General features: G+C 43.8%; 1 protein-coding gene across 4 annotated transcripts in view; it reads left to right on the plus strand.

Moving 5' to 3' along the window:
• Nucleotides 1-26,949, plus strand: part of msh3 (mutS homolog 3 (E. coli)) — a 61,167-nt gene that overhangs the window by 9,526 nt on the left and 24,692 nt on the right. For 3 of the 4 annotated variants that reach the window (XR_010874759.1, XM_067227885.1, XM_067227886.1), the window contains exons 9-14: nucleotides 9,621-9,730; nucleotides 10,009-10,123; nucleotides 10,265-10,349; nucleotides 13,893-14,002; nucleotides 14,295-14,427; nucleotides 16,523-16,710. Coding sequence is in view for 3 of the 4 variants with exons in the window: in XM_067227885.1 (XP_067083986.1) it covers nucleotides 9,621-9,730; nucleotides 10,009-10,123; nucleotides 10,265-10,349; nucleotides 13,893-14,002; nucleotides 14,295-14,427; nucleotides 16,523-16,710 (741 nt within the window). In the remaining variant the exon portion in view is untranslated. The remainder of the gene's footprint in view (nucleotides 1-9,620; nucleotides 9,731-10,008; nucleotides 10,124-10,264; nucleotides 10,350-13,892; nucleotides 14,003-14,294; nucleotides 14,428-16,522; nucleotides 16,711-26,949) is intronic. The other variant, XM_067227887.1, reaches the window with a different exon arrangement.

The following is a 26,949-nucleotide window of genomic DNA, read 5'->3' on the forward strand; positions in this document are numbered from 1 at the left end:
GCGGTCTCCCGGTCGTGTAGATTCACCCTCTACAACATCCGAAAGATCAGGAGATACCTGTCTGAGCATTCCACCCAGCTGCTAGTCCAAGCACTTGTCCTCTCAAAGTTGGACTACTGCAACTCGCTGCTCGCCGGTCTCCCAGCATGTGCAACCCGCCCTTTCCAGAGGATTCAGAACGCGGTGGCCCGTCTGGTCTTCAATCTACCCAGACGCTCCCATGTTACCCCGCTCCTCATCTCCCTCCACTGGCTTCCCATCACAGACCGTATCAGATTCAAGACTCTGGTACTGACCTTCCGAGCGGTGAACGGGACTGGACCCGACTACATCAAGTCTCTCCTCCAGCATTACACCCCCCCCCACCACCTACGGTCTTCTTCTGACAACCGTCTGGTGGTCCCACCGCAAGCTCTTCTCCTGTCTGGCCCCCCAATGGTGGAATCAACTCCCCACCTCCATCAGGGACACTGACTGTCTCCCCACCTTCAAGAAAAGGCTCAAGACGCACTTGTTCCGGGAGTACAACGGCACTTAGGAATACTTGGCTGGACCTGATGTTAGTTTCCTCCAGGATCACAATGACTCGTATTGAGAGACTTGTTGGTTAGTTGTAACGGTTTCAAATTCTTGTACTCGCTGTGAAATATTTTACTGTTGATTGTTTTTTCTACAGGTACACTCTTGCACTCTTGTGGGGAGTTTTCATGTTGTTTTCACTTGTTTAACTGCATGCTCTTATGGTTCTTCCCTTTGGCACTTATTTGGTTTTCCACTATGTATGCTTCATGTTTTGGCTGCTCGCAATGTTGCAAAGTGTCTGCTAAATGCATAAATGTAAATGTAAAAAGACAGGGTGTTGATATCACATCATAGCTAGCTACATGTTATCATCCTGGCCTTTGCTTGTTGCGTTCTGCAGCTGTCTTTGCCGTTTTAGGTAGCTAGCTATCTCACAGAAGTTAACAAGCTACTAAACTGATTTTCTACTTCAGGTAATCGCACGCAGGTTTGTGACATCATGAAGTTAGTGACATTTGTTACTGTGGCTAGCTAGTTAGCTATAGTTAGTTTCACTTTTCCCTGGAATGTTCGCGGAGATACAAGCAACGCAATCGGAACCAAGACGAACATTATGACACAGATATTGTCTATGTAGTGAAATTTAAGGGTGGGAAAATATTATTAACTAGAGAGGGTACCATTTCTGGGGAAATTGTGAGGTGTGCTTGCGTCCGTTGCAGATGGGTCTGTTTTTTTTACTGACATTTTACAACTATTATTTCTGTATATTTTATATAAAAATGCATACATATTATTTATGAAGATTGCATAGATTTAAAAGCATACATTTGTTGCTGCTCATTTACAATTCAAAATTCTAAGAGTGACATGTAGAATTAAACAATTGTCGTCTCATTTTCCTTGCAAGAGGGAATGGTGATCATCTATATAGCTAGCCTGGCTCTGCCCTCCTACGTACTTCCGCTCAATTTGGATTTTGCTTCTGTACTAGGTCTGGGATTTCAGTGCATCAGTCGGTTTTCAGAAACACATTTTTTGTAGGTCCAATCAGCGAACAGGGAGTGGCTGAGAACGATGACGTTGATGTTGTGCACTAGTTTGAGTTGTAGTTCAGTAATGGCCGCGGAGAAAGATGCGAGCGAAGCTATTCTGCGGTTGTGGCAACGCTGCCGAATATCCATAAGTTAAAGCTGGAGCAAGAACAATCCTTGCTGAGTTTTGTTGGTGGTCATGATGTTGTGGCCCTCCTCCCCACGGGGTTCGGGAAAGGTTTGAGTTTCCAGCTACGGCAGCTACGTCCGTGGTGAAGGAGTTGGCTAAGGCGAACGCTAGCGATTGGTTATGGCAGATCAGAGTGGCTCTGGGCATATCCAATAGTTTTAAACTTCAATAGAGTACCCGCCTTCAAGGAAGTTAACGCTTGTCAATGGAGCGATCCCAGACCCTCTGTACAAATGTAATGTACGAGGGTCTGGTTAGGACCAGGCAACTATATAGCAGCCTCTAGTTGAAAAGTTGCATCAAAACGAAGAAATTGGGCAATCCTGTGTAAAAATGGTTGTCAGAAATATTAATCTATCAAGCATTGCATAGTCAGTCGGTGAACAAGATCCTGTAAAGTGGAATTGAAAACGAGTTTTAAGTTCATCACACCACAGAAGAATGTGTTGTTAACTACCCATCCAAATTCGAATGAAAAGAAACACCGACAAGTATGTTAAATTAGGCTTTGAAATCGTGAGAAAATCAGCAGTCTTCTCTGCTTGAGACTCGGGGGGCGTGTCGCCTGAAGGAACTGAAGCTCCAACTACTTGGAGATCTCACTGTCGAGTAATATTAAGTTAGCGGTTTGCACTAACTCATAGCAGAGATACCTCTGGAAAAGTTATCTATTATAATTATAACAAGCACACAGAACTTACGCTGAGTGATGAACTGCTGGCGGCGGTGGATGGTCCAGGTGCGACCGGAGGAGGAACGGCCGGGAGGGCGATGCTCCGTACGGCTCCGCGCTGCAAGAGAAGCCTTGTGTCTGTGAACCCCATCCGTCTCTGGTCCATGTTAAAACTATCCGCTGGGAAATGGTCACTGCAGAGGCGGCTGTTGGAGTTGGACTTTCCATCAGCGTGGCTCTTCACAAAATCAATCCACCTATTTTTCCTTTCCTCATCAGTATGGAAATTAAATAGCGTTGCAGCGCAGCTGAAGTTCTTTCATCCAGGTAAGATGTAGTGGTGGGTGGAGGGAGACATCCTGAAGCTAGCTAGCTATCTGTAGGCTACAATAACAATACAGCAGTAGTCGTAACTGAAGTGGAGTTGGAGGACCTCTTATACAAATGCTAAATGACTAAAATGACTAAATGTAAATGAGCTACAGGGTTTTATACCGTTTCACCGGGTGAGAGGAGGAGCCATGCAGTAATCTGACGTAGATCGGTCAAAGTAACGTAGGTCGGTCATTTTTTGGCTCCGCCTATACAAAACCTAAGATGAAAACGGAAGAGAAACGTTCTACGGTCTAACTCCACATTTCAGTGCGACAACGTTTTCACGCTTTGCACATGCTTTCAGGAACTCATTTAACACGTATATAATGTACTGAGAAGCAAATCATGGAATTTGCTTTACAGGATCTTTAAGAATGCTTTATTGCTTGCGGCCGGCCCACAAGGAAACAAAAAAATCACACGCCATTGTGCTACAAAGTTTGTCCGCTAGCATGTTGTGCTAGCAACCTATTTAAACAGAACCGCTCTTGACAGTTATTGGCTAAAACAAAGGCATGCAAATGTCCCATGGCTCTTCCTTCATTTTCTCCCTTGCATAGACCTGGCGCGCGTGTGTGTGAGTGCGTCATCAACCCTAGTTGAATCTCTGGTGTCGTAAAAGCTCAACCCCCCAAACATCCTCTCAGCCTTAGTCTGTAACAAATGCTCATCCTTCCCCCAGGTCAAGATAAGGGCCCAGTATGTTTACATAAGCCTAGAGTTAATTCAGGGCTAGCCTCTCTTTGCACACAAAGCTAAACACAGTATCATTTTATACAGAATAAAGAACCCCCTTTGAAACAAGCTTATTCTAACAACGTTGTCACCGGCAGTATCTCTGATGGAATCGTGATTAAAACAGTACAGACATTCCAACCTGCAGAGACTCATTTCCGGGAGGAGGCTTCTCCTCCCGGAAATAGGCATGAAAAACTAAAATAAGCTTGACATTTATTTAGGGGAAAATGGCTCATTCAAAAAAGGTTTTGTGATCATTGTCAGTAACAACGCAAAATGCGACCATTGGTCACAGTCTAGAGCCCTGCGTGGAGAAGCTGACCCCGGTAAATTATACTACGAGCTAGCTAACTAGACTACTGCTGTGTGGGAATCTCAGGAGCTAATCAGTCGAAGGGCATACAAAAATACAAGGTGTAGATATCACAGCCTGGAAAGATACCTAGCTACATGTTTGGCACCAACATTGTGTATGTAGTGCAAAAATGTGTTTTAAGGGTGGGAAAATAGCAGGGTTTCCCGCAGCACTTTTCAGTTAAGACCGCCTTAGCAACACACGCCTGCCACCTTAACTACGTAGTCAAAAAAATAAAAAAATGAATATCCGCCGTTGTCCTGTATTCTCCTTTACATTCCAAACCGTGACCAACGCCAGTCTCCCTTCTCTGCAGAACGCATTAGTCTATTGCACAAACTAGCCCCCCAGATTAAGACATGTTTGTAGGTACCTGGTGACATATAGCCTCAACTTTCCTATACTTTTAGTATACGGTTCTAGGTACCTAGTGAAAAGTAGCCTCAACATTTCTAGACTTTTAGCTACGGTACTTATGCTGAGGGCTCGCTGATATCGCTGTCTGTCTTACTAGCACGTCATATCTATGGGTCGTTGCTAATGTGTGCTGACGTTGTGACGTTAGGCTAGCACTGAAGTGGTTAGAAAACTAGCTAGCATTCAAGGCACTTTTTGCCACAAAAACGTATTCTCCTAAACTATGCAACGGAACGTAAATCCCAATATAAGCAACGCAGTCATGACCAAGACGAACACTGACGTTGTCTATATATCCAAAAATTTTGGGAGCCTTACAGTGCGTTCACACTGCAGCGACGCAAATCGCTTACCATCGCTCGCCTTCCCACAGTGCACCACGCTTGAGGGCGTGTCAGAAAGATTAATGCAGAGTTGTAGTTCTCTAAAGTCACTGTTGTAGTTCGTATAACGTCATGGCAAAGTGTGCAGACAAAATACAACTTTTACACACATTAAGCAAAAATCCAATACGCTTTCTAGATCTGACATGATCTTATCTACTGCACACAATAGGTTACTATAGGACTGAAGGCTTCCTTCAGAGTTGGAACTTCCCAAACTGCCTGAGCTCCATCGATGGCAAGCACTTTGTCATCCCGTCTCATCAAGAAACAAAGGCTCTTTTAAGAGCCACCCACATTAATCACAAAAAAAGCAAACAGGTCCAGAATGTTTTTTTCATAAAATATGAGCTTAAATCATTGTGCGGTCATGTTGTTTTTCTTATCATTATTAATTTTCCCTACCAACAATTCATAGTGAATAATAGTATCTTAGAGGGGCGATTGATTGCAAAACTGATTTTACCTTGTCATAGTTGAAAAATGACAGATTGGTGTGTAAAATAGACATACAGTGAACCTCAAAGTCCATTGAAACCTCTTTCCCATCAAAATTTCACTTATCACCACTATTTTGAAACTGCAACTTGCAAACGCTAGCTTTTGAAACAGTGCAACTTGTGTCGTCACAAGTTGCAGCATCAACTTTGTCACGCCTCAAAATTTACATTTACCCGCCCTATGGTTTTTTGGTCCAGGAAGGTTGTGTAGATCTCCGACACTTTTTTAGCCAGCTGCGCGCTGCTCTGTACTTCCACAGGAATTACAAATAAGAAAGTTAATACGTTTTCAAGATATTGAAAATGGAGCGCCGTAAATGCAGTGTTACAGGCTGTACCGGGAATCCTGACACTTTTCACAATCTTCCCAAAGACAGCCTCTCTTTACGCACCCTCTTTCAGCCAGAGGATGCTGGGGGCTGGCTACTCATAGCCTGACTAGCAGGGGAAGCTCTGGCCTCACTGGCAGGGGTTTCTTGCTCGCTGTCTGGCTGTCTGCTCTACCTCATCCTCACTGGCAGTGACCTGGCTGGGGACTGATGTGGCAGGCCTCTGGAAGTTGCTGCTGGAGTCCCGGTACTCCATAAATGGAGCCAGGAACCCAATCACAGCAGCATACTTCCAGGGTTTGTGATTTTTCAGGCCTGCTCCACTCTTGCCCAACTCTTTCTCCCTGTTCTTCTCCCTCTTGTAACTGTCCCTTAAATAGTTATTTTTTTTGCAAACCTCAGCTAGAAAAATTATTTGAAAACTGTTTAATAGACATACACGTTGACATGTGTAAAAACATTGTTTTATATTACTCGTATCATATTAATCTGTCGATATGACAAGGGAGTTCAAGCCAGGCTAGCTAGGCTAGTTACCACAGAACGAAGATACGTAATGTGACTAGACTGAATTTGAAAGTACAAAATACCCACCAGGAGCACGTCGGCAACCTTGTGCCATGCATATTTGTATTTATTTACATCTCTGTACGAATACAGAGATGCATCGTACAGGCAGCCACACAAACAATTAGTTTCTCCATCTTGAAACTGAAAGCTAGAAATGTTCACCATGGTTGCTATGTTACAAGAAACAAGAAAACAATCCGATTGGCCATCGCTAGTGAAAATCGTTAGCTCCTCATTTGCATAAAGTTGAGAAAATCTCACCTTGAGTCGCGTTGCGTCGCTACCCACAATGAACCACGCAAGCGATTTGCCTGGCTCCATTGAAAATGAATGGAAAGCATGTTGTCGTGTCGCTCGCATTGCTGCAGTGTGAACGCACTGTTAGGGTGGGAAAATAATAATAAATATATATCAGAGAGAGCAATAGGTTGTGTTGCAAGCACACCTAATAATATATATGACATAGAATATAGGTTACACCTTAAGTAGGTGTAAGAGAGGAGAGGGGGAGGGAGGGAGTGTGAGAGAGAGAGCTGTGTTAAGGTGTTGTTACCACTTCAGGTGGCTAGCATGTAGTGAACTGGACTGCATCTCACTCTTTCTGGGAGGTGGAGTGGCTGGCAAGTCCTTAGCTAGGGTTGCCACCCGTCCCTTAAAATGCGGAATCGTCCCGTATTTGAGAATGAAATAACGCGTCCCGTTTTGAATCAATACGGGACGGGGTTCGTCCCGTATTTTCAGAGTTACAGTTAGGTCCATAAGTATTTGGACATTGACACAATTTTCATCATTTTGGCTCTGTATACCACCACAATGGATTTGAAATGAAACAATCAAGATGTGCTTTAAGTGCAGACTTTCAGCTTTAATTTCAGGGTATTGACATCCCAATCAGGTGAACGGTGTAGGAATTACAATACATTTTATATGTGGCCCCCCCCTTTTTAAGGGACCAAAAGTAATTGGACAATTGGCTGCTCAGCTGTTCCATGGCCAGGTGTATGTTATTCTCTCATAAAGGTAGTTCGTTATTTCATTGACAAGGAGCAGATAAAAGGTCTAGAGTTCATTTCAAGTATGGTATTTGTGTTTGGAATCTGTTGCTGTCAACTCTCAATATGAAGTCCAAAGAGCTGTCACCATCAGTGAAGCAAGCCATTGTTAGGCTGAAAAATCAAAACAAACCTATCAGAGAGATAGCAAAAACATTAGGTGTGGCCAAATCAACTGTTAGGTACGTTCTTAAAAAGGAAGAACGCACTGGTGAGCTCAGCAACATCAAAAGACCCGGAAGACCACGGAAAACAACTGTGGTGGATGACAGAAGAATTCTTTCCCTGGTGAAGAAAAACCCCTTCACAACAGTTGGCCAGATCAAGAACACTCTCCAGGAGGTAGGCGTATCTGTGTCAAAGTCAACAATTAAGAGAAGACTTCACCAGAGTAAATACGGAGGGTTCACCACAAGATGTAAACCATTGGTGAGTCTCAAAAACAGGAAGACCAGATTAGAGTTTGCCAAAAAACATCTAAAAGAGCCTGTACAGTTCTGGAACAACATCCTATGGACAGATGAGACCAAGATCAACTTGTACCAGAATGATGGGAAGAGAAGAGTATGGAGAAGGGAAGGAACTGCTCATGATCCAAAGCATACCACCTCATCAGTGAAGCATGGTGGAGGTAGTGTTATGGCGTGGGCATGTATGGCTGCCAATGGAACTGGTTCCCTTGTATTTATCTATTATGTGACTGCTGACAAAAGCAGTAGGATGAATTCTGAAGTGTTTCGGGAAATATTATCTGCTCAGATTCAGCCAAATGCTTCAGAACTCATAGGACGGCGCTTCACAGTGCAGATGGACAATGACCCGAAGCATACTGCGAAAGCAACCAAAGAGTTTTTTAAGGCAAAGAAGTGGAATGTTCTGCAATGGCCAAGTCAATCACCTGACCTAAATCCAATTGAGCATGCATTTCACTTGCTAAAGACAAAACTGAAGGGAAAATGCCCCAAGAACAAGCAGGAACTGAAGACAGTTGCAGTAGAGGCCAGGCAGAGCATCACCAGGGACGAAACCCAGCGTCTGGTGATGTCTATGGGTTCCAGACTTCAGGCTGTCATTGACTGCAAAGGATTTGCAACCAAGTATTAAAAGGGACAATTAGATTTATGATTATGTTAGTTTGTTCAATTATTTTTGGTCCCTTAAAAAGGGGGAGGGCACATATAAAATGTGTTGTAATTCCTACACCGTTCACCTGATTTGGATGTAAATACCCTGAAATTAAAGCTGAAAGTCTGCACTTAAAGCACATCTTGATTGTTTCAAATGGATTTCAAATGGATTTCAAATCCATTGTGGTGGTATACAGAGGCAAAATGCTGAAAATTGTGTCAATGTCCAAATACTTATGGACCTAACTGTACCTTTGTGAGTATCAAAGCATTTGTTTAATTTAAAGTTAATAAGTTATGGATCTGTTAATTTAATAAGTTAATAAAAATATGGTTCACATCTCACAAGTTCCTCCAAAAGCCTATTTTTTGTGGTCTCACTGTCAAACTTCCCGAGCCACCTCAACTGGCTCCTCTCGACGCTCGGTCGTCCGGGAGGGGCTCAGAGTAGAACCGCTGCTCCTCCGCGTCGAGAGGAGCCAGTTGAGGTGGCTCGGGCATCTGATCAGGATTCCTCCTGGACGCCTCCCTGGTGAGGTGTTCTGGGCACGTCCCACTGGGTAGAGGCCCCGGGGAAGACCCAGGACAGGCTGGAGGGACTATGTCTCTCTCGGGGTCCCCCAGCAAGAGCTGGTGGAAGTGGCCGGGGAGAGGAAAGTCTGGGCCTCCCTGCTTAGGTTGCTGCCCCCGCGATCCGACCCCCGGACAAGCGGCAGGTGACGATGACGACGACTGTCAAACTTTGTTGGACTTTGTTTATTATCGTCATAGCTGTGTTCAGCCATGACGATATGACCACTTGAGTTGTGATATAGAGATAGACTGAGTGCATCTGTTCACACTGATTTCAATAGCAGATATATTTTTATAATGTCCATGTATCAATCCTAATATTTTTTATGAAAGCGTGTTTTAAGTTGTGATTTACCACCACTGGCACGTCATCGGGCCTGTGGTCATCGTTGCCCCGAGGGGTCACGCTGCGGCAGGCGTCCCTTATTTTTTCCTGTATTGAAGGTGGCAACCCTATCCTTAGCTCCTTTGCAACTGTGTGAGGTGAGGGTCCTTGGAGTATTGGAGATGCAGAAGGGACAGGGTGCGTCCATTACACATACATTGTGTTGACACTATGAACTGCATTGAGTGTGTGTATGTGTTTGCATGTATAAAGCGCAGCAACACTCTTAGGTCCACAGCCACGTGTTTGCCTTGGTTACCTTGGCAACAGCAGAGAGCACACAAAGAAACAGAGTCCTTGGAATCCCAGTAGCCAGAGTGGTGAAACATAGATGGAAAGAGAGATGGAGAGGAAAAACATCTCTCTGTGTCCTGATGGTTTCTCTGTCTTTCTCCAGTGTCCTGAAAGATGATCGTGTTCGTGTGGAGAAGAGGGACAGCTCTCAGTTTGAGTTTTCTTCAGCAATGAACACAATCACAGAGTTCTATTGCTACAAAGACAACAAAGGTGTGTGTTTGTGTGTGTGTATGTCTAGGGAAAGTGGGGCTCATAGACCTACTTTTTCCTTGGTATTGGTCAGTATTCTGAGTTTGCCCTTTAATTCTCTTAAACACTCCCCTTAGGGAGTGTCTCCCTCCCTAAGGGGAGGGAGACACTCTGTGTGTGTGTCTTTTGTTTTTTCTTTGTGGGTGAACAATTGATGAAGCCAGAAGACTAGTGACGGAGAGGTGGTTTGAGGTTATGATTCATATATATGTGTGTGTGTGTGTGTGCGCGTGTTGCAGGTTCCCAATCTCTCTCCAGTGTTGCAGCGTTGGAGGCTCCTGTAATCTGTTGTCTGGGACCTCTCATCCACTACCTCAGAGAATTCAACCTGGAAAAGGTTCTCCTCAGTGATAGGTACACACATGCTGAATGCACATTCACACACACACACATTCACACACACATAAATACAAGTATACCAACCCTGTATGCATGAATACAAATGAATGTTAACATACACACACCCTCATAAGTAAGTGTGTGTGTGTCTGGTAGCTCCTTCCGACATCTGTCATGCAAAGCTGATGGGATGATGCTTAGTGCCTCCACTCTGAGAAACTTGGAGGTACTTTGTAACCAGGTAAATACCCTACTAAACTAGAGAGTAAAACTATTACACCGTACTATGACCTACTGCTGTACCCTTCAACGCCCTACTATAGACTGATATACCCTACTGTACTATACTATAGCCTACCAACTAAACACTACAATGTCATACTATGCTCTGCTATACCTACTACACCCTACACCTTACTACATCATCCTATACCCTTATATACACTTCTACACCCTACACTACTATATCCTACTATACCCTACCCTGCTAAACCCTACCCTGCTAAACTGTACTATACAACTTGAACACCTTATAAAATAAAAGCGCAACATTGGAAATTTGGTAATTAAGTCAAAATTAAAGTTATATTTTTTGACAGAGCTGAAGCACACATCCGCAACCCACTCCACACCAGCTCGCGACCCAAGGTTTCCCAGCAGAACATTGCCCAAAGCATCACACTGCTTCCACTGGCGGTGTGATGCCAGCAGAAGCATCACACCGCCTTCTTCCCATAGTGCATCCTGGTGCCATGTGTTCCCCAGCTAAGCCATGCACACGCACGCGGCCATTCACGTGATGTAAAAGAAAACGTGATTCATCAGACCAGGCCGTCTTCTTCCATTGCTTCTTAGTCCAGTTCTGATGCTCACTTGCCCATTGTAGGCGCTTTCGGTAGTGGACAGGGGTCAGCATTGGAACCCTAACTGGTCTGTGACTATGCAGCCCCATACGCAACAAATTGCTATCCGAACCAGCATGAACTATCTCAGAAATGTTCAGGTATTAGTAGCTTGTCTGTTGAATCGGACCACACGGGCCAGGATTCGCTCCCCACGTGCAACAGCAACAATCAGCCTTGGCTGCCCATGAACCTTTCGCCGATTCACAGTTTTTCCTTCCTTGGACCGCTTTTGATAGGTACTGACCACAGCAAACGGGAACACCCCACAATAGCTGCAGTTTGGCAGTGCTCTGACCCAGTCATCTAGCCATCACAATTTGACCCTTGTCAAAGTCGCTCAAATCCTTACGCTTAGCCATTTTTCCTGCTTCTAACACCAACTTCGAGGACAACATTTTGTCTTTCATGCCTAATATATTAAAAAAAATCTAAAAATCCTCGCACAATATGCTGTGATTAATCGCATTTTCCCTGAGCTTGTTATCATCATGTAAAACACTGAATTAAATCAATGAACACAATTATATTTTAAATAGAACATTTTATGATATCTCGTGAACTGTAAACAGTCTCTCCTGGGAACTACAGAATAGTCATTCCCATCAAATATATGCAGCAACTTTATAAACAACAAAGTGTTTAAGTGCACATTGAATATTTAAAGTTTAAACCCTGAAGGTTATCAAAAATACTGGACAGGGCTCTACGTTAACTTTTTTTTGCTGGAACACATGTGCCCCCAAGTGAAAAACTTTAGGGGCACAGACAAACATTTAAGGGCACAGTCAGTTTCTGTTTTTAAAAACTTTAAACATTGCATTATTATTAGACTATTGAATGAATTACACAAAATTGACCGGAAAGAGGATTGGTTACTTATTTATTCATTACATATTGATTTTTTACTTTTTTGTATTCATTGTGACATTGTTTCAAACTGACTGGCTTGGCCAAGCTTTGTAGCATAGGAGTCTTTATCTTTTTCCAGCTGACAGACAGTTTTCAGCACATTTACAGGCATCAAACATTTCCAGGGAGGGCGCCTCTATACTGATCCGAATGAGGTCCTCTGTGGTGGATGGGTTCAAACTACTCATTAATGGGAAATGTAGTTTTTATGTTGTATTCACACCGGCGTTCATGTAGGGTCGCAACTGCGCTCTTGGTTTTCAGCATGGCTTGCGGTAGGACAGAAGGGGGGTTAATTTTGTTGACGGAAGCATTGTTTAAGTTTCTATTGTTAAACTCGGACGTTAGTTGGCCGTTAGTTTGCTTAGTTATATTGTTCACACTGAGAAAGAAGGTTAGCTAGCTAGATCGCTAGCCAGGCTGTTACAGCGCCGGACAGATGCAGTAGGCTATCGCAGGACGAATGAGGTTTATCCGAGTCACGATTATTAGTAGTTGAAATCTCTCTAAAAACATTTGGAATAAATGTTTCCTGTTGAACTTAATGGTTTGAGCATTTTTGGGTTCCATGATGCAAAAGTGGTCTTGCGTTAATTGCGCTAAATTATTTTTAACGCATTAAACATTTCAAATTAATTTCTAAGATTAACGCGTTAACTTTCCCAGTCCTAGTGTATGCTATACCTTATTACACCCTATTATACACAACTATACCCTATTACACTCTACATACTAGGTGTGGAACGGTACATGTATTCGTACCGAACCGTACGGTACGGGCGTCACGGTTCGGTGCATGAAATTACACGATATACACGGGAATATGAGAATACACGGTATAAAAATAAATAAAACTTGCGTGCAAATTAATCAATGTAATGCGGAACTACTGTTAAATACTCGTGTTCTTTCGGGACATCTAATCTGTAGGTCTGAAGCTCTGATTGGCACCGCCGTGAGTCAGAGATAGGCTAGCTAGCAGCACTAAGGACGAGTATGGGGAGTGGTGGCGACCCACGAGAGATAGAGGACCCGTCGGCCGTTTTAAGATTGCAAGTTTGGGAAAACTTCAGTTTCCCATTCAGTTACAGTAGTACAGGCAAGAGAGTGGTGGATAAGACGAGCACTGTGTCGGCGTGGCAGTTGTTGGCAGTGACGTGCAGTCTGGGTAGGCAAGGTAGGCACTGCCTACCCTGCCAAAATTCAAACATAAACATTTTTATTAAATCATTTTATTTAATAAACTTGTATTTGTATTTTTACTGTTTATTCTTGTGATTTATATATGCAATATGTGTGTTATTGCAATTGTTTAGAAATTACGATGACGAATGTAGCAGTTACGCATTAATCAAATAAGCAGTGCTTTCACTGTCCGTTCACTGCGGACGACAAGCGAAAAACTCACTTCCGCACTTCGATCCTGTATTCTTCAACGTGTACAGTAGGCTACCAGTCAAAAGTTTGGACACATTTTACCATTGAAGTGCCTAGCCTCTTACTGACATCACCGCACGTCACTGGTTGTGGGGTATGTGACTGGAAATACATCTAACATGCTAACGCATCCGGTGTGTGCTAAATGACTAAAAATATCCGACGCCATCACCCAGGTGTGCCAATCACTGGAACGAGACAAAATTTTTTTTTCAATTTCTCCCTACAGTGCTTAACCAGCCATTAGATACACATACAAATAGGGCCAAATAAAGTACTGACGCAATCGGAATTTACATGTCATCTTCAATGCGCCGTATTCACTCGTTGAGGAACCTGGTTTGTTTTGCTTTTCCCTCCGTTGTACCGAACTCGTACCGAACACTGATGTCTGAACCGAGGTATGAACCGAACCGTGACTTCAGTGTACCGTTCCACACCTACTACATACACTATTATACTCTGCTACACCTCCACTCTACTCTACCATAGTCTATTATACCAAACTGTACTCTACTACATGTGCATGTCAGACAGACGGAGGTGTGAGGGGAAGTCTGCTTTGGGTGTTAGATCATACCCACACACCCTTTGGGAAAAGACTGATGAGGAAGTGGGTGAGCCAACCTCTCACACAAACAAAGTGAGTACCCACTTGCATGTGCACACACACATACACACACACAGACATCTGAACCGGCACTGAGTTTTGCAGGGAATTAACTGATTTTAAACCCTACTCTCCTTCATCCCTTTTGCTCTACCTCTTTCTCCCCCTTATTCCATCTCTCACTCTCTACCCAAACCCCCCCTCTTTCTGACTGCCCCTCCACCCACCCACCCTTCCTTCCTCCTTCTCTTTTCCTCTCCACTCTCCCTCCCCTTCTCTCTACTTTCCTCCCGCCCTTTCCTTCTCCGCCCCTCATTCACCCCAGGTCTATCTCAGAGCGCCTAGATGCAGTGAGTGAGATATTGCAGTCTGACTGTGCCAGTCTGGCCTCCGTCAGGGCTCTGCTCACCTGCCTTCCAGACCTTGAGAGAGGAGTCTGTAGCATATACCACAAGAAGGTACACACACAGTCACACACGTACACATACACACACATACACACAACAACCAGAGGACATTTTGGCATTCACATATACATCAGCGATGAGAATGGATTCAACACTGCAACGCTCTGCTGGGCATGAGCTCAATGCTCTGTGTGGGTGAAATTGGAAGCTGCGTCAACTAGCTGGCTAACTAGCTATTGTTGTTAGCAATTAACGTCCCAGTTTGGATCAGTGTTGTCGTAGCTACTCGAGACCGGTCTCGAGACCACATTTTGAAGGTCTCGGTCTTGTCTCAGACTCGATTTTTACTCGGTCTTGTCTCGATCTCGGACAAAGAAGACTCAGGATTTTATTTCAAGATCGCTCAAGACCATAACTGTGGGAATATCACTAAATTGCCTTTGAATTGTTTAATTTATTTGTTAATATGATTACTGTTATTGGATGTAAAACGTCACGCTTCAAATGCAACCAATAACTTAACTCATTTCTTATTTGAAATTACCCATCATGCCTCCTCGCACCCCAAAAGTGAATGAGGAAGATAGGTTACCTGAACCACAAAGAGTTTACAATAACGTCCAAAAGAAAACACACAGTTTGTGTAAATTCTGCAAAGAGACGCTCACTGAGACGGCTGGCACTACATCAAACTTTAACCGGCCTTTAGAAAGAAAACATTTAAAAAGGTAAGCTAGGCGTAAGTGACGCCAGCCTAGCTACCTAACGTTTGCAATGTGCCTCTGTACCGAAACTATTCAGAAATCTTTTCCCCCATTACACAAAGAGATTTAGCTAGTATTAGCTATTTAACATACTGTATGTTTCAGGGCGTTAGTTTCAGTTGCTTGCCAGATTTAGTTTGTGATAACGAGCCAGGTCACATAAGGCAATGTAGCTAATTATGAATATAAAATTATGTTACATCAACGTTTACTCATGTCAGCTGCATACCTCTCCCGACTTCATAATGTTAAGTTAAACGCTGCGGTACCGCCCTCCTTCACTTGGGTGAGAGAGATGTGAAAGCAGAGACCAAGTACTACTGTGCCTCTAAGAAAGAAAAAAAATAGGCTGTTTTGCCTGGCCATAAGCAAACGGAACTACTTTAAAAGTGCACATTTTTTGTTCAAATACAGTTACAGATCAAATCTAACTCATTACCTAATCAAACCCTACTGCTTGTGTATTTCGAATGGTCTGGTCTTGAACCGGTCTCGCCCTGCCTTGGTCTTGGTCATGACTTGGTCTCGGTTTAGGTAGTCTTGACTACAACACAGGTTTGGATTGTCCGTTTTACTAATGAAAAGGTGGTTATGGGCAAAATCTAATGGTTAAAATCTCTGTACTACCAAAAACGTATTGTACAGCATTTTGACGATTAAAAACAGCAAGAATATGGACACCACAAAAATCTCCACAATGCTCATATTCTACGTTCCTTTGCTGTTCCATTGCTCACCGCAGCTTGCTGCACCTCTCCTCGCAACTCCTTGGCCCCTTCCCCCAACATCCAGTTTTTTTGACAATGTATTAGAACTCAACGCTTTGCCTTGCATGTGTGATGCCCTATAAGCCTGCACCACAAGTAGGTGGTAAACACATACATGCTGTACTCTTGCATGCATGCATATACACATGCATGTATATATAAATACATGTACATGTGCACATATACATACAGACATGTATACACACACATGCATAAACAGTTTGGAACAATGCCCTCTCTGACACCTGTCTCATTGGTTGACAGAATCACATCAGAAAAACAACCTTCAAATGTCAAATATGTGTGTGTGTGTATGTGTGTGTTTCTGCATATGGTTGTGTGTGAGCACTTACTTGGAGATGAGAAAGGGCTGGTTGATATTAGAGTGTTTCATGTTGACCTTCATTCCTGTCTGGCTCCTTATTGTTCCATATCATATTCCCAAACACACACACACGCTCAGAGATGGACATCCAGAAAGGGACTATTTTCATAATGAGAGTATAATGTTTGTAGTTGTGGTCTCTTGTCTGCTGGGACATCACTGTGACACCTATCTGGCCTGGTGTTTCTGTCTGTCTGTCTGTGTCTGTCTATCTTTGTTTGTTTGTCCAGTGTTCTACTCAGGAGTTCTACCTCATCTGCAGCTCGCTCTCTCGTGTGGGGACGGAGCTACAGGCTGTCCTCCCTGCTATCCAATCGCAACTGACCTCCTCTTTATTACAAATGCTATTAATGGACACCCCAGACATGTTGGCTCCCGCCCACAACTTCCTCAAAGTGCTCAATGAGAAGGCAGCCAGGTGAGGGTGTGTGAAGCAGCTTGAAGTCATTCCTTTCCAAAGGTCATTGGGCTACATTAAGATGCAGCCATGTATATTCACAGGTAGGGATGGGTATTGATAACCGGTTCTTGTTTAGAACCGGTTCCCAGTGAATCGATTCCTTGGAATCGTTAGCAAAATTCCTTAACGATTCTTTTAATGATTCTCTCTCTGCAGCAAACATGGCAACTAGGAAGAAGCGTTCTAAAGTTTGGTTGTATTTCACACGACAAAATGACAACAACGCCACTTGTAACGCGTGTAAAAAGTCTATTTCGTCTAAGGGAGGAAATACTACAAATATGAAGAAGCATTTGAACACACAGCATGGAATGAAGTTACTGGAACGTCATGTGTTCAATGCATGCAGCAGCGCAGCTAACGTTCGTGCTTCATCTCTAACTATCTAAGGTAGAGCTAAACTGCTCAAAAGTGATCACAACCACTTGTTACTGTGTGAAGCAATTTGCCTTTATTGTGTGTAGTCGATCTAGTTATCTTCTGTCGTTTTGAAGCATACATTTTAGCTCCGGCATTCGTCTCCCATTAGTATTGATCTTATTGATCATTTCACGTTATCGGGGCGGCGTGTGTTATCAGCAAACGTTCGCGTGTCCCATTATTAAACTGAGCATATCGATTTTTAATCCATTATTAAACATAGCATTTTAATTGTTTAACCTTTTAATAGTCCTGTTAAATGTGCCTGAAAACGCCTAAACGACATACCCAAAGTACATTGAAAGCTGTTGTTGAACCATTTGGAGTACATGCATGTAAATGGTCTCTTTTGAAAGGTGACACTGAAGTTATTTCCCCTGTTGTTAGGACCCCTGTAAGTCCTACAGGTGTTGAGTAAAAGAAGCTTGAACACAAGGAAACTGAAAGTTTCTATCTCCGACTAGATTTTGTTTTGAAAACAGAGGCCTGAAGAGGCCTAGAGGTGGTAGGTATTAGCTCATTTCAGAGCCAGTCAAAGCCAGTTTGAGAAATTTGTTTAGAACGAGTGTGTGTGTGGGGGGGGTGCAGGACGCACAGACCTAGTTGGCTGTAGAGGGGAACATCGATAAGAGAATCGATAAGGAAACGAATTGATAAGCAGGAATTTATAAGGAGTCGGAATCGTTAAAATCTTAACAATACGCATCCCTATTCACAGACGTTAATGTAAAAAAAGATGATGCACAGACGCAGATTTTTGGGGTGAATATTGAGGTTTAATCAATTAATGGCAAATTTCAATGATGCTAGTCAAAATTCCTCGTGAACAGTACCAATGTTAACTAGAGAGGGTACAATTTCTGGGGAAATTGTAGGGTGTGCTTGCTTGCGTCGGTTGCACAGGGGTCCGTTTTTGAATGACATTTTTACAACTGATTTATGTATATTTTATATGAAAATGCATACTTATTATTTATAAAGATTAAATAGATTTAACTGAATTTTTTTTTGCTGCTCATTTACAACTGAAAATACGAGTGAAGTGTAGAATGAAATAGATGTCTTCTCATTTCCCCTGCAAGAGGCAGCCTCATCGTTGAATCAAAACGAATAAATTTGGCAGACCGGTGTAAAAATGGACCTAATCTCTATGACTTAAACGTCATTTTAAGTTTTTCCCTTCTCGTGATATTTTCAGGCATGTAGCCTACTCATTGCATTCATTCATTAATAAAGAACCCCCTTTGAAGATTATTCTACGACGTTACCCGGCAGTAGAAGATGGAATCGCGATTCAGACAGTCCCATCTGCTAACTGAAAATATGCCCCCCAAAACGTAAATAAGCTTGACATTTATTTAGAGGAAAATCGCTCATTCATAAAAAGCTCACTGGTAGCAATCATTGTCAGTAACAACGCAAAATGCGATATAGCCCTGTGTGGAGAAGCTACCCCGGTAAATTGTACTACTACGGTACAGTACTACTACTAGTAGACTACTGCTGTGTTCGTCTTGGTAGTGATTGCGTTGGTTGAATTGGATTTAACGTTCCGTTGTACGGTTTAGGCTGAAATTAATTATTTTCATGAACAGATTGGCAACGTTTAGGCTGTGGCAATGAAGTTCAGGTTAGTAGTTAGATAGACTTTTGATTAAGTAAGGGGAGTGCCGAACATGTTCTGTCGCCGTTTGACTTCCTACAGCTGTGTAGATGTTTTTGTAGTGTCTCGCGTAGGCTACAGCATTGCAGTGAGCAACACTGGTTTGAAACCACAGGTAATGATAATTTCACCCACAAATCGTTTACTTGTAATGTAATGTCATAATAAATCCTACAACGAAAATGTATTTGTGAGGAATGTTTATTTTAAAGATTGAAAACAGATGCATCATAGACCACTGTAGTATTTGTTGCCCGGGCAACAGAGGCTAATGTCATGATGCTAATGCTTCAGTGAAATAGTAGACTACCGTTTCCAAAAGTAGATGTGGGCCTACTTCCTTAATAATATCAGCTAATATTGTACATTACATTTCATAATTGTGTTTCACATCACAAAGTAAAATGAGTAAATAGTTATCACCCTGGCCTCTTTGCTTGTGGCGTTCCTGCAGCTGCCTTGCAGTAAAGCTATAGTTAGCCTAGCTATCCCCCAAGTTAACAGATGTGAAACGAATGTTCTGCTACAGGTAGTCACGCGTGTTTTCGTGACGTTAGTGACGTAGTGACGTTAGTAACGTCAGTGACTGTGGCTAGCAAATTAGCCACCGTTAGCTTCACTTTTCACCACAAAAACGCAATTTCTACTTAAACCATGCAACGGAACGTAAATAAAAATACAACCAACGCAATCGCTACCAAGACGAACCTTTTGACACCGCCGTTGTGTATGTAGTCCAAATATTGACTGATCCTTAGGGGGGCGAAAAGAAATAATAATAAATTTATAATAAATATATGTGAGAGAACAAAGGTTGTGCTCTCGCCGAAGGCTTGAGCACACCCAATAATGGCAATCCATGATGAATATAGAAAAGGCAATATAAATATATCATAAGTAAATATATATGTATCATATTTATGATATATATATTTTCTTTTATAGATCTCCTGTCAATACATTTGTAGCACACTAAACTATGTTAGCAACGCCCATAAGCTTGCTGCAAGCAATAGCTCGGCGACATCAACACAGGACTTTGGCCTGTTTGAGCGCAGAGTTACACAACAAGAACGTATCTTTTTGTAGTTTCCTAATAACTTTGTATATGGTGGGTGATGGTTGTTTTGAAGCTGTTAACTTGAGTAAAAGCTGATTGATTTATGACTTGAGTGCTTGTTGTTACTAGGTGTGTACTGGTTTGTTACTGGGTGTGTACTGGTTTGTTACTGGGTGTGTACTACATTTACATTTAGTCATTTAGCAGACGCTCTTATCCAGAGCGACTTACAGTAAGTACAGGGACATTCCCCCCGAGGCAAGTAGGGTGAAGTGCCTTGCCCAAGGACACAACGTCAGTTGGCATGACTGGGAATTGAACTAGCAACCTTCAGATTACTAGCCCGATTCCCTCACCGCTCAGCCACCTGACTCCCTAGGTGTGTACTGGTTTGTTACTGGGTGTGACCTGGTTATTACTGGGTGTGTACTAGTGTGTACTGGGTATGTACTGGTTGTTCTTTGTCGTGGAGCTCTGCCTCATAGAGATTCTGCTCCTATTGGAAGCCGGCATCTCAAAGAGAAAGATTTTGTTGACTAAATGAGCAACCCGCTTCTTTCCTTGCAGCATGTCGACTATTCCACTGCCACCAAACGCCCTTCTAAGGGCTCACTGCCAGTGTTGTCCCTTGGATAACAACAGGGACGGGCACAAATTCTGCCTCGTCCCGCATCTAGCCAAGGTGAATACCCCTTGGAATGTCTGAACTGCTTTTGCCGCTCATTTGGAAAACAGCAGAGACTGCTTGCGTTCTTCCGGGAGAAGGAGTCCCTCGAGGCAGTTGTCTCCGCGTTCATCTCCGATATAGATAGTTTGGCTGCGGACGATGCCCCCAAGGACCCTATGGAGGCAGAGTCTGGGCAGCGGGAGAGAGACCCTCCAGTGATGCCTTTGCTCTCCCGTCCAATTCCCTTGCATCTTGTCAGATGATGGTGCCGGCACCAGGTCCAGCTTCTCTAAAGAGGACGGCGAACCCTCGGCCACCGGTTCTTCTACCTCCCTCGTCTTCAGCCTGGCCGGCTGCCATCCCAGACCTTTCCCTGTGGTTAATCTGTTCCCCGACTCCTAGCCCTGATATAGACATCTCCAAGGGATGGAGGAGGTAGCGGAAGTGAGTGTCGGCAGGACCGAAGTCTTCTGTCCCCACCACCGTCTGTCCTGTGTATAGTTTGTGTAATAAAGATTAAAAAGAGGCATAGCTACTCTTTCCATTAAAAACCATCTTATGCATGGTGTTACACCTGGGTTAGCCACATCCCTGTCTAAAGAAGCTTTCCAAGTGATTCCAATGTGTTGGTTTTGAGCGAAGGGTCCCAAGGAAAGGGAGATCGAACCCCGTCACCTTCGAATCCTTCTCACACACTGCTACCTAATCCAATGCCGCCCCAGCCCTTTCAGGTTAACCCCATTTGCCGCCACTGCTGTTTGAAAAAGCTCCCCCTCCCTTCAAGGGCATGAGGGAGACTCTACTGCCCTGTCCTGTAAAGGTGGACGCTCTCCGTAATAGCGAGATAGTGAGCCTGCTGGACAGGGTAGCGGTGGCTCCCATTCTGAGGGAACTTTGCATTGGCCTGTACTCCCCATACTTACTTGTTCCAAAGAAGAGTTCCATGCAGCTCATTCTGGACCTACAACTCTTAAACAAAAGTGTGGCCAAAAGGCCCTTTTGTATGTTGACGACAAAGCACCTTCTGTGCTGCGTACAGAGGGGCGACTTCGGGCTCAGCATGGATTTGAAGGACACATATTTCCATGTGCCGGTCACATGAAAGCACAGGAAATATCTGTGTTTCGCTTTCGAGGGAAAGGTGTACGAGCACATGTGCCTACCATTAGATTACGCACTGACTCCTCAAACCTTCTCTAAATGTGTGAAAGCGGCAATAGAACTGATGCGACGGAGAGGGATACGCGTCTTGGCGTACTTCGACAACCTGGTTCTAGCTCGGTCTCTGGACACGGCCATCCTGAACACAATCTCGCTGATGAGTCACCTCACCCGGATTTGCTGTCAACTGGGAAAAGAGCGCACCGTGGCCGTTTTAACAGTTTACCTACCTGGGTTTATAGATAAACACAGTAGAGATGAGAGCCAGACTTGCAGCTCCATGGAGAGAGACTTGGTTTTGGCTATCCGTGCGTTCCATGAGTCCCACACACAGTCACCGCTCTGTCGGTGATGTCCCTGCTGGGAATGATGGCTGCATCCCATGTAGTCGTGCCCTTGGCCCTTCTACACATGCGCCTACTGCAGAAGTGGTTTGCCTGGCTGCGACTAGATCCTGGTCGCAGGCTGCTGGTGATACTACGTTCCGTCGGAACTGATCTATCCCATTGGAGAGACTCGCATTCATTGCTCGCGGAGTCTCCATGGGCAGAGTGGCATCCCACTATCTGGTCTTCACGGATGTGTCCCAGACCGGGTGGGTAAGGGAATGCCAAGAGGGTTAAATAGGAGGAGAGAGGGACCTGTATAAGACACACCACATCAACCTCCTAGAGCTCGAAGTGGGCTGTCGTTAAGTCTCATAGCCTCCTACCGCCCTGGAACCCCTTGGTTCCCAGAACTAATGAGTCTGGTGAAGAAGGGGGCCGGGGCCTCTTCCTCGACGCAATGATTCACTTTCTCAAGCCAGAGGCATGGTGGAGAGCTTTTCAGTGATCGGGGGTCCTCTCATTGCTTGGCCCTCTTAGAACGCAGAGGTCTGTCTGATGCTGTCATCCAGACTATACAGAGCATGCACACGTGAAATCCACAGCGTGTTGTTCACGGGTTGTGCACAACACAACAACATTAGCTAAGCACACAACAACATTAACAAAAACGAAACATTTATAAAAATGCTGCATTTCAAAAAACAATCAACTTACAACACCACAACATTAAGTGTCAACACAACAGTATTGGTTCACACCACAACATCATCCCAAAACACAACAACATATGCAGAAACGCTGCATTTCAAGTTGCTCACAACAGAAGTGCTCCAGACCTCTAGGGGCATCTGTACTCGACTGTACCTGAGGTTTGCTATCGAACATAACGCAGTACAACATCGCTCAAACTAAGAGAGGGCGTGCATTTTGTAAAACATAAGATTATAATTAAAATATAATAAAACCAACTTAAATTGGTGAATGTAAGTTGTGTTCTTGGTTGGAATGATTTCAAATTGAACGGCTATCAACAAGTTTGTTTTTATTTTGGTGGGAACAGCGCTTGACATTAAAGATTTTGCTCACCAGGCACTGTGGCTAGTGGTTTTACAAAGTTACAAATGTTCTAGCCTCTCTGGAGTAAATATAAAAAATGTTAGACAAGCTTTCTTCCAACTTGGCATGGGAGTCAGGTGGCTGAGCGGTAAGGGAATCGGGCTAGTAATCCGAAGGTTGCCAGTTCGATTCCCGGTCATGCAACTGACGTTGTGTCCTTGGGCAAGGAACTTCACCCTACTTGCCTCGGGGGGAATGTCCCTGTACTTACTTTAAGTCGCTCTGGATAAGAGCGTCTGCTAAATGACTAAATGTAAATGTAAACTTACCTTCTCCGTCAGTGGCTAGTAAGAGTGACTGCTTTACCCGCCACAGCCAAATTCTACACGCATTTGGCGGGTGGGCAGGTGCTAATGTCAAGCTCTGGGTGGGAACCCAACTAATTCCACTTTGCACTGCCCCTAGTGGTCTGGAACACTTCCGTTGACACTTCTAAAAAACTAAACAATAACTGTTCGCGCTGCCGGGTATCTCACTGACTTGCGGGGCCTGTTGTGACTTCCATTGAAAATAAATGGGAGGCAAAAGTTTGGTCTACCGCCCCTCCTGAAAAAATCCTAGGGGAAACACTGCCTGTACATCGACAGAGTAAATACAATAAGGCTAATCTCAGGTATTGCATTGTGCACAGGATTATTATATTTCTTTGCTGGTAAACCAAACAACATCTTTTAGGTTGTTTGAAAGGCAGAATATCCTTCTAATGATTGACCGCAGAGTGAATCAATGGATTGGTCTCAACAGTTCCTTTCAATGTTCATCTAGCTTACTTAAATCCAGATATCCATCATTCCAAGCATTCCATTCTGATAAGACTACTTTACAGCTCAAGAATACATTTCATTTAGCCTAGCTTATTACTACGTTCACGCACTTTTTGTACAAAATATGGGCAATATTCATTGCAGCCAAATGTAAGAGTTTGTAAAATGCTCATTTGCTCATTTATACCTCTCAATATTTCAGAAATGCTATTGTAAGCTATTTTTTTGAGTGGGCTGTTATAATGTTAGGCAGGAATTCAAAAAGTGGGACTTTGATTGTGAAGGAGGAAGTCGTTGCAAAGAGATTGGAGACAATAAAGTGTGGCTGGCCAAATGGAGCCCTGTAGGCTGTCCGTGTCTCAAATTATTATTATAAGCCTTCAAGAACGATCGGTTATACTATTGTGAATCCAATGATCATAACAGCCATCGCCCATGCTGTCATCTCCTTTTATTAGGCCTACCTTACTATATTCATAAATGGTTTAGCCTACCATTTGCAAAATAGTTCCAAACTATCAAAGTCATATCATTAGGGGCCAAGCAGCAAAGCTGCTAGGGCACCTATTGTTTTTGTTAGTTTTATTATTTTATTATTATACTTAGCCATAGAAGTCTATGGCAGCCCATAGAACCATATAGTAAAAGATTTTGAAATTTGGCACACTGATTGGAGACAGTCTACTGATCAATTTCACCAAGTTTCATGTCGACCACTCAAGCACTGTATAGTGCCACCTAGGGGTCAAAGTTGGAGGTGTGTTTACGCCCATAACTTTTGAACCGTAAGACCAATTTTCTAAAGTGAGGTATCATTGGATTCCTTATATCTAGACAATTCAAATGGATCCTATGATATCATTTTCGTCATGAAGGTTTTTCCGCCATTTAGTATTTTCTGAAAAACCTACTTTTTCGAACTCCTCACAGGCCATTGCTCCGATTTTCATGAAAATCGTATTAGATCATCTTCAGACTATGCCAACAAAAAATCATCAAAATTGTATTCCTAAGTCAAACCGTTCACGAACAACGCGCAAACGATTTTGACAAAGAGCACGCCAAAGAGGATGTGAGGCCATAACTCTGAGATTATTTACCGTGTGGAGACGAAACTTTGGAAATGTCATCACAAGCATGATTTGCCGCGCCACCTACTGGTCAAGTAATACGAAATACTAATTTTTGCTTACATCTTCTGAACAGTTTTGTCATAAATCACAAGATTGGTCTCTTCTGATTCTACATGGCATACCAAGTCGAAAGATTTCACATTGACCCGTGTCCGCCATCTTGGGGACCGGCCATCAGTGTGTCCGGCCATTTGGAATTTTCATTAAAAACCAACTTTTTTTTAACTGTAATCAAATTATCTTCAGACTACAATCAATTCAGTTTTGCAATTGTAAAATGTAATTTCAAAATAACATTTTGAAAATGTAATAATACTGGGTGATAAAACACACATATCTAGGAAAAGTCATCAAAGCAGGGTCCTGGAATTTTATGGAGTGTGAAGTCAAACACATTTTTCTCATCACTGGTTGGCGCTTCTTGTGTTAAGTGCATTGAGCTCCAAGTTATTCTGGCTGCACCAGGTCACTAGGTTGTCAGCTTCCGACCTGTAGTCTGCATTGTCTACAGACCTGTTAGCTCTGTAGGCAAACTGCAGGGGGTCCAGGAGAGTCTGTGATAGATTTGAGGTGTGCCAGCACCAGGCGTTCAAAAGACTTAATTACCATAGAGGTCAGGGCGACGGGTCTGTAGTTATTCAGTCCTGTTGGCCTTGGCTTTTTGGGCACAGGGATGATGGTGGAGGATTTGAAACAGGCTGGCACATGGCATGTCTCCAGAGAGGTGTTGAAGATGTTGCTGACCACAGCTGGAGACAGCTGGTCAGCACAGTGCTTCAGGGTGGCCGGAGAGACACAATCTGACCCAGCTGCTTTGCGGGGGTTCTGCCTCTTGAAAAGTCTGTTGACTTCTCCCTCCTGAATGGAAAGAGTTGTCTTTGTGGTGGGTGGGCCTCTGGTTTGGGCAGGTGGGGGTGAGGACAATCCAACTGTTAAAAGCGACAGTAGAACTCATTGTTGTCGTTGGCACAGGCGAGAGTCGTTAATGGAGTGAGGGGCTCTGGGCTTGTAGTTGGTGATCTGCCTGAGCCCTCTCCAGACAAAAGCAGAGTCATTAGCTGAGAACTGGTGTTGTAGTCTCAGATTACAGTTGTTTAGCTTCCCTCACTGCCAAATGAGAGTGTTCTTTCCCCCTCTGCATAGTGGAGTTGAGGAGGAACGGTTGCATAGGTTATGTCCAGTACAAGCTCTTTCGCGATACTATAATATATTACACTTATCTTCCCTCCAGTTACTGGTCTGCTATGGTAAATCGAAGGCTGGGAAACCTCTGTCTACACAGTCTCCCACTGTCTCCGCAACGCTATTGCTATAGTTTATGAGGCGAATGTCTGTCCCATGCCACCTCGCATTCGGGCTCATTCCACTAGAGGAGTGGTAACTTCGGTGGCCATCCTCCGTGGCATGAGAGATGAAGAGATTTATGACATGGCATCATGTTCACCGCCTTCACCCTTCGTACGTTACTACCTGATGGACATCATGTCCCTCCTTCTCTCACTTTGTCCTCAGCACAACTGGGGTGGGGCAGTGTAGCGGTTCGGTCACCCCAGGCTGGCCTCTTAGGGTGACTCCTATTGAGTTCATATTGGGTCTTTCCTTGGGAAGAACCCTTCCAGATGTATAACACTACTTTCCTGCTACGCAGTTGCTGTGAAGGTACAAAAAGGGGGAGGGACGCTATACGCTGCATTTATTCTGTGTTGACAGTCACCATGACTTTGAAACATGGGAAGTGTGCCTCCAGATGCTCCACTGAGTGTTAGGACCTGGTCTCGCTGGGGGTATATCTAGCCTCTCACGCTCCGCCTAAACCAGGAGGAGCAGAGCCCCTATGGGCAGACCTCCATGCCATAGAACGATGGTTATGGAGATAGCTCCAGT

The sequence above is a fragment of the Osmerus mordax genome, chromosome 24, assembly GCF_038355195.1.
Source record: "Osmerus mordax isolate fOsmMor3 chromosome 24, fOsmMor3.pri, whole genome shotgun sequence".
Classification (NCBI taxonomy): Eukaryota; Metazoa; Chordata; class Actinopteri; order Osmeriformes; family Osmeridae; genus Osmerus; species Osmerus mordax.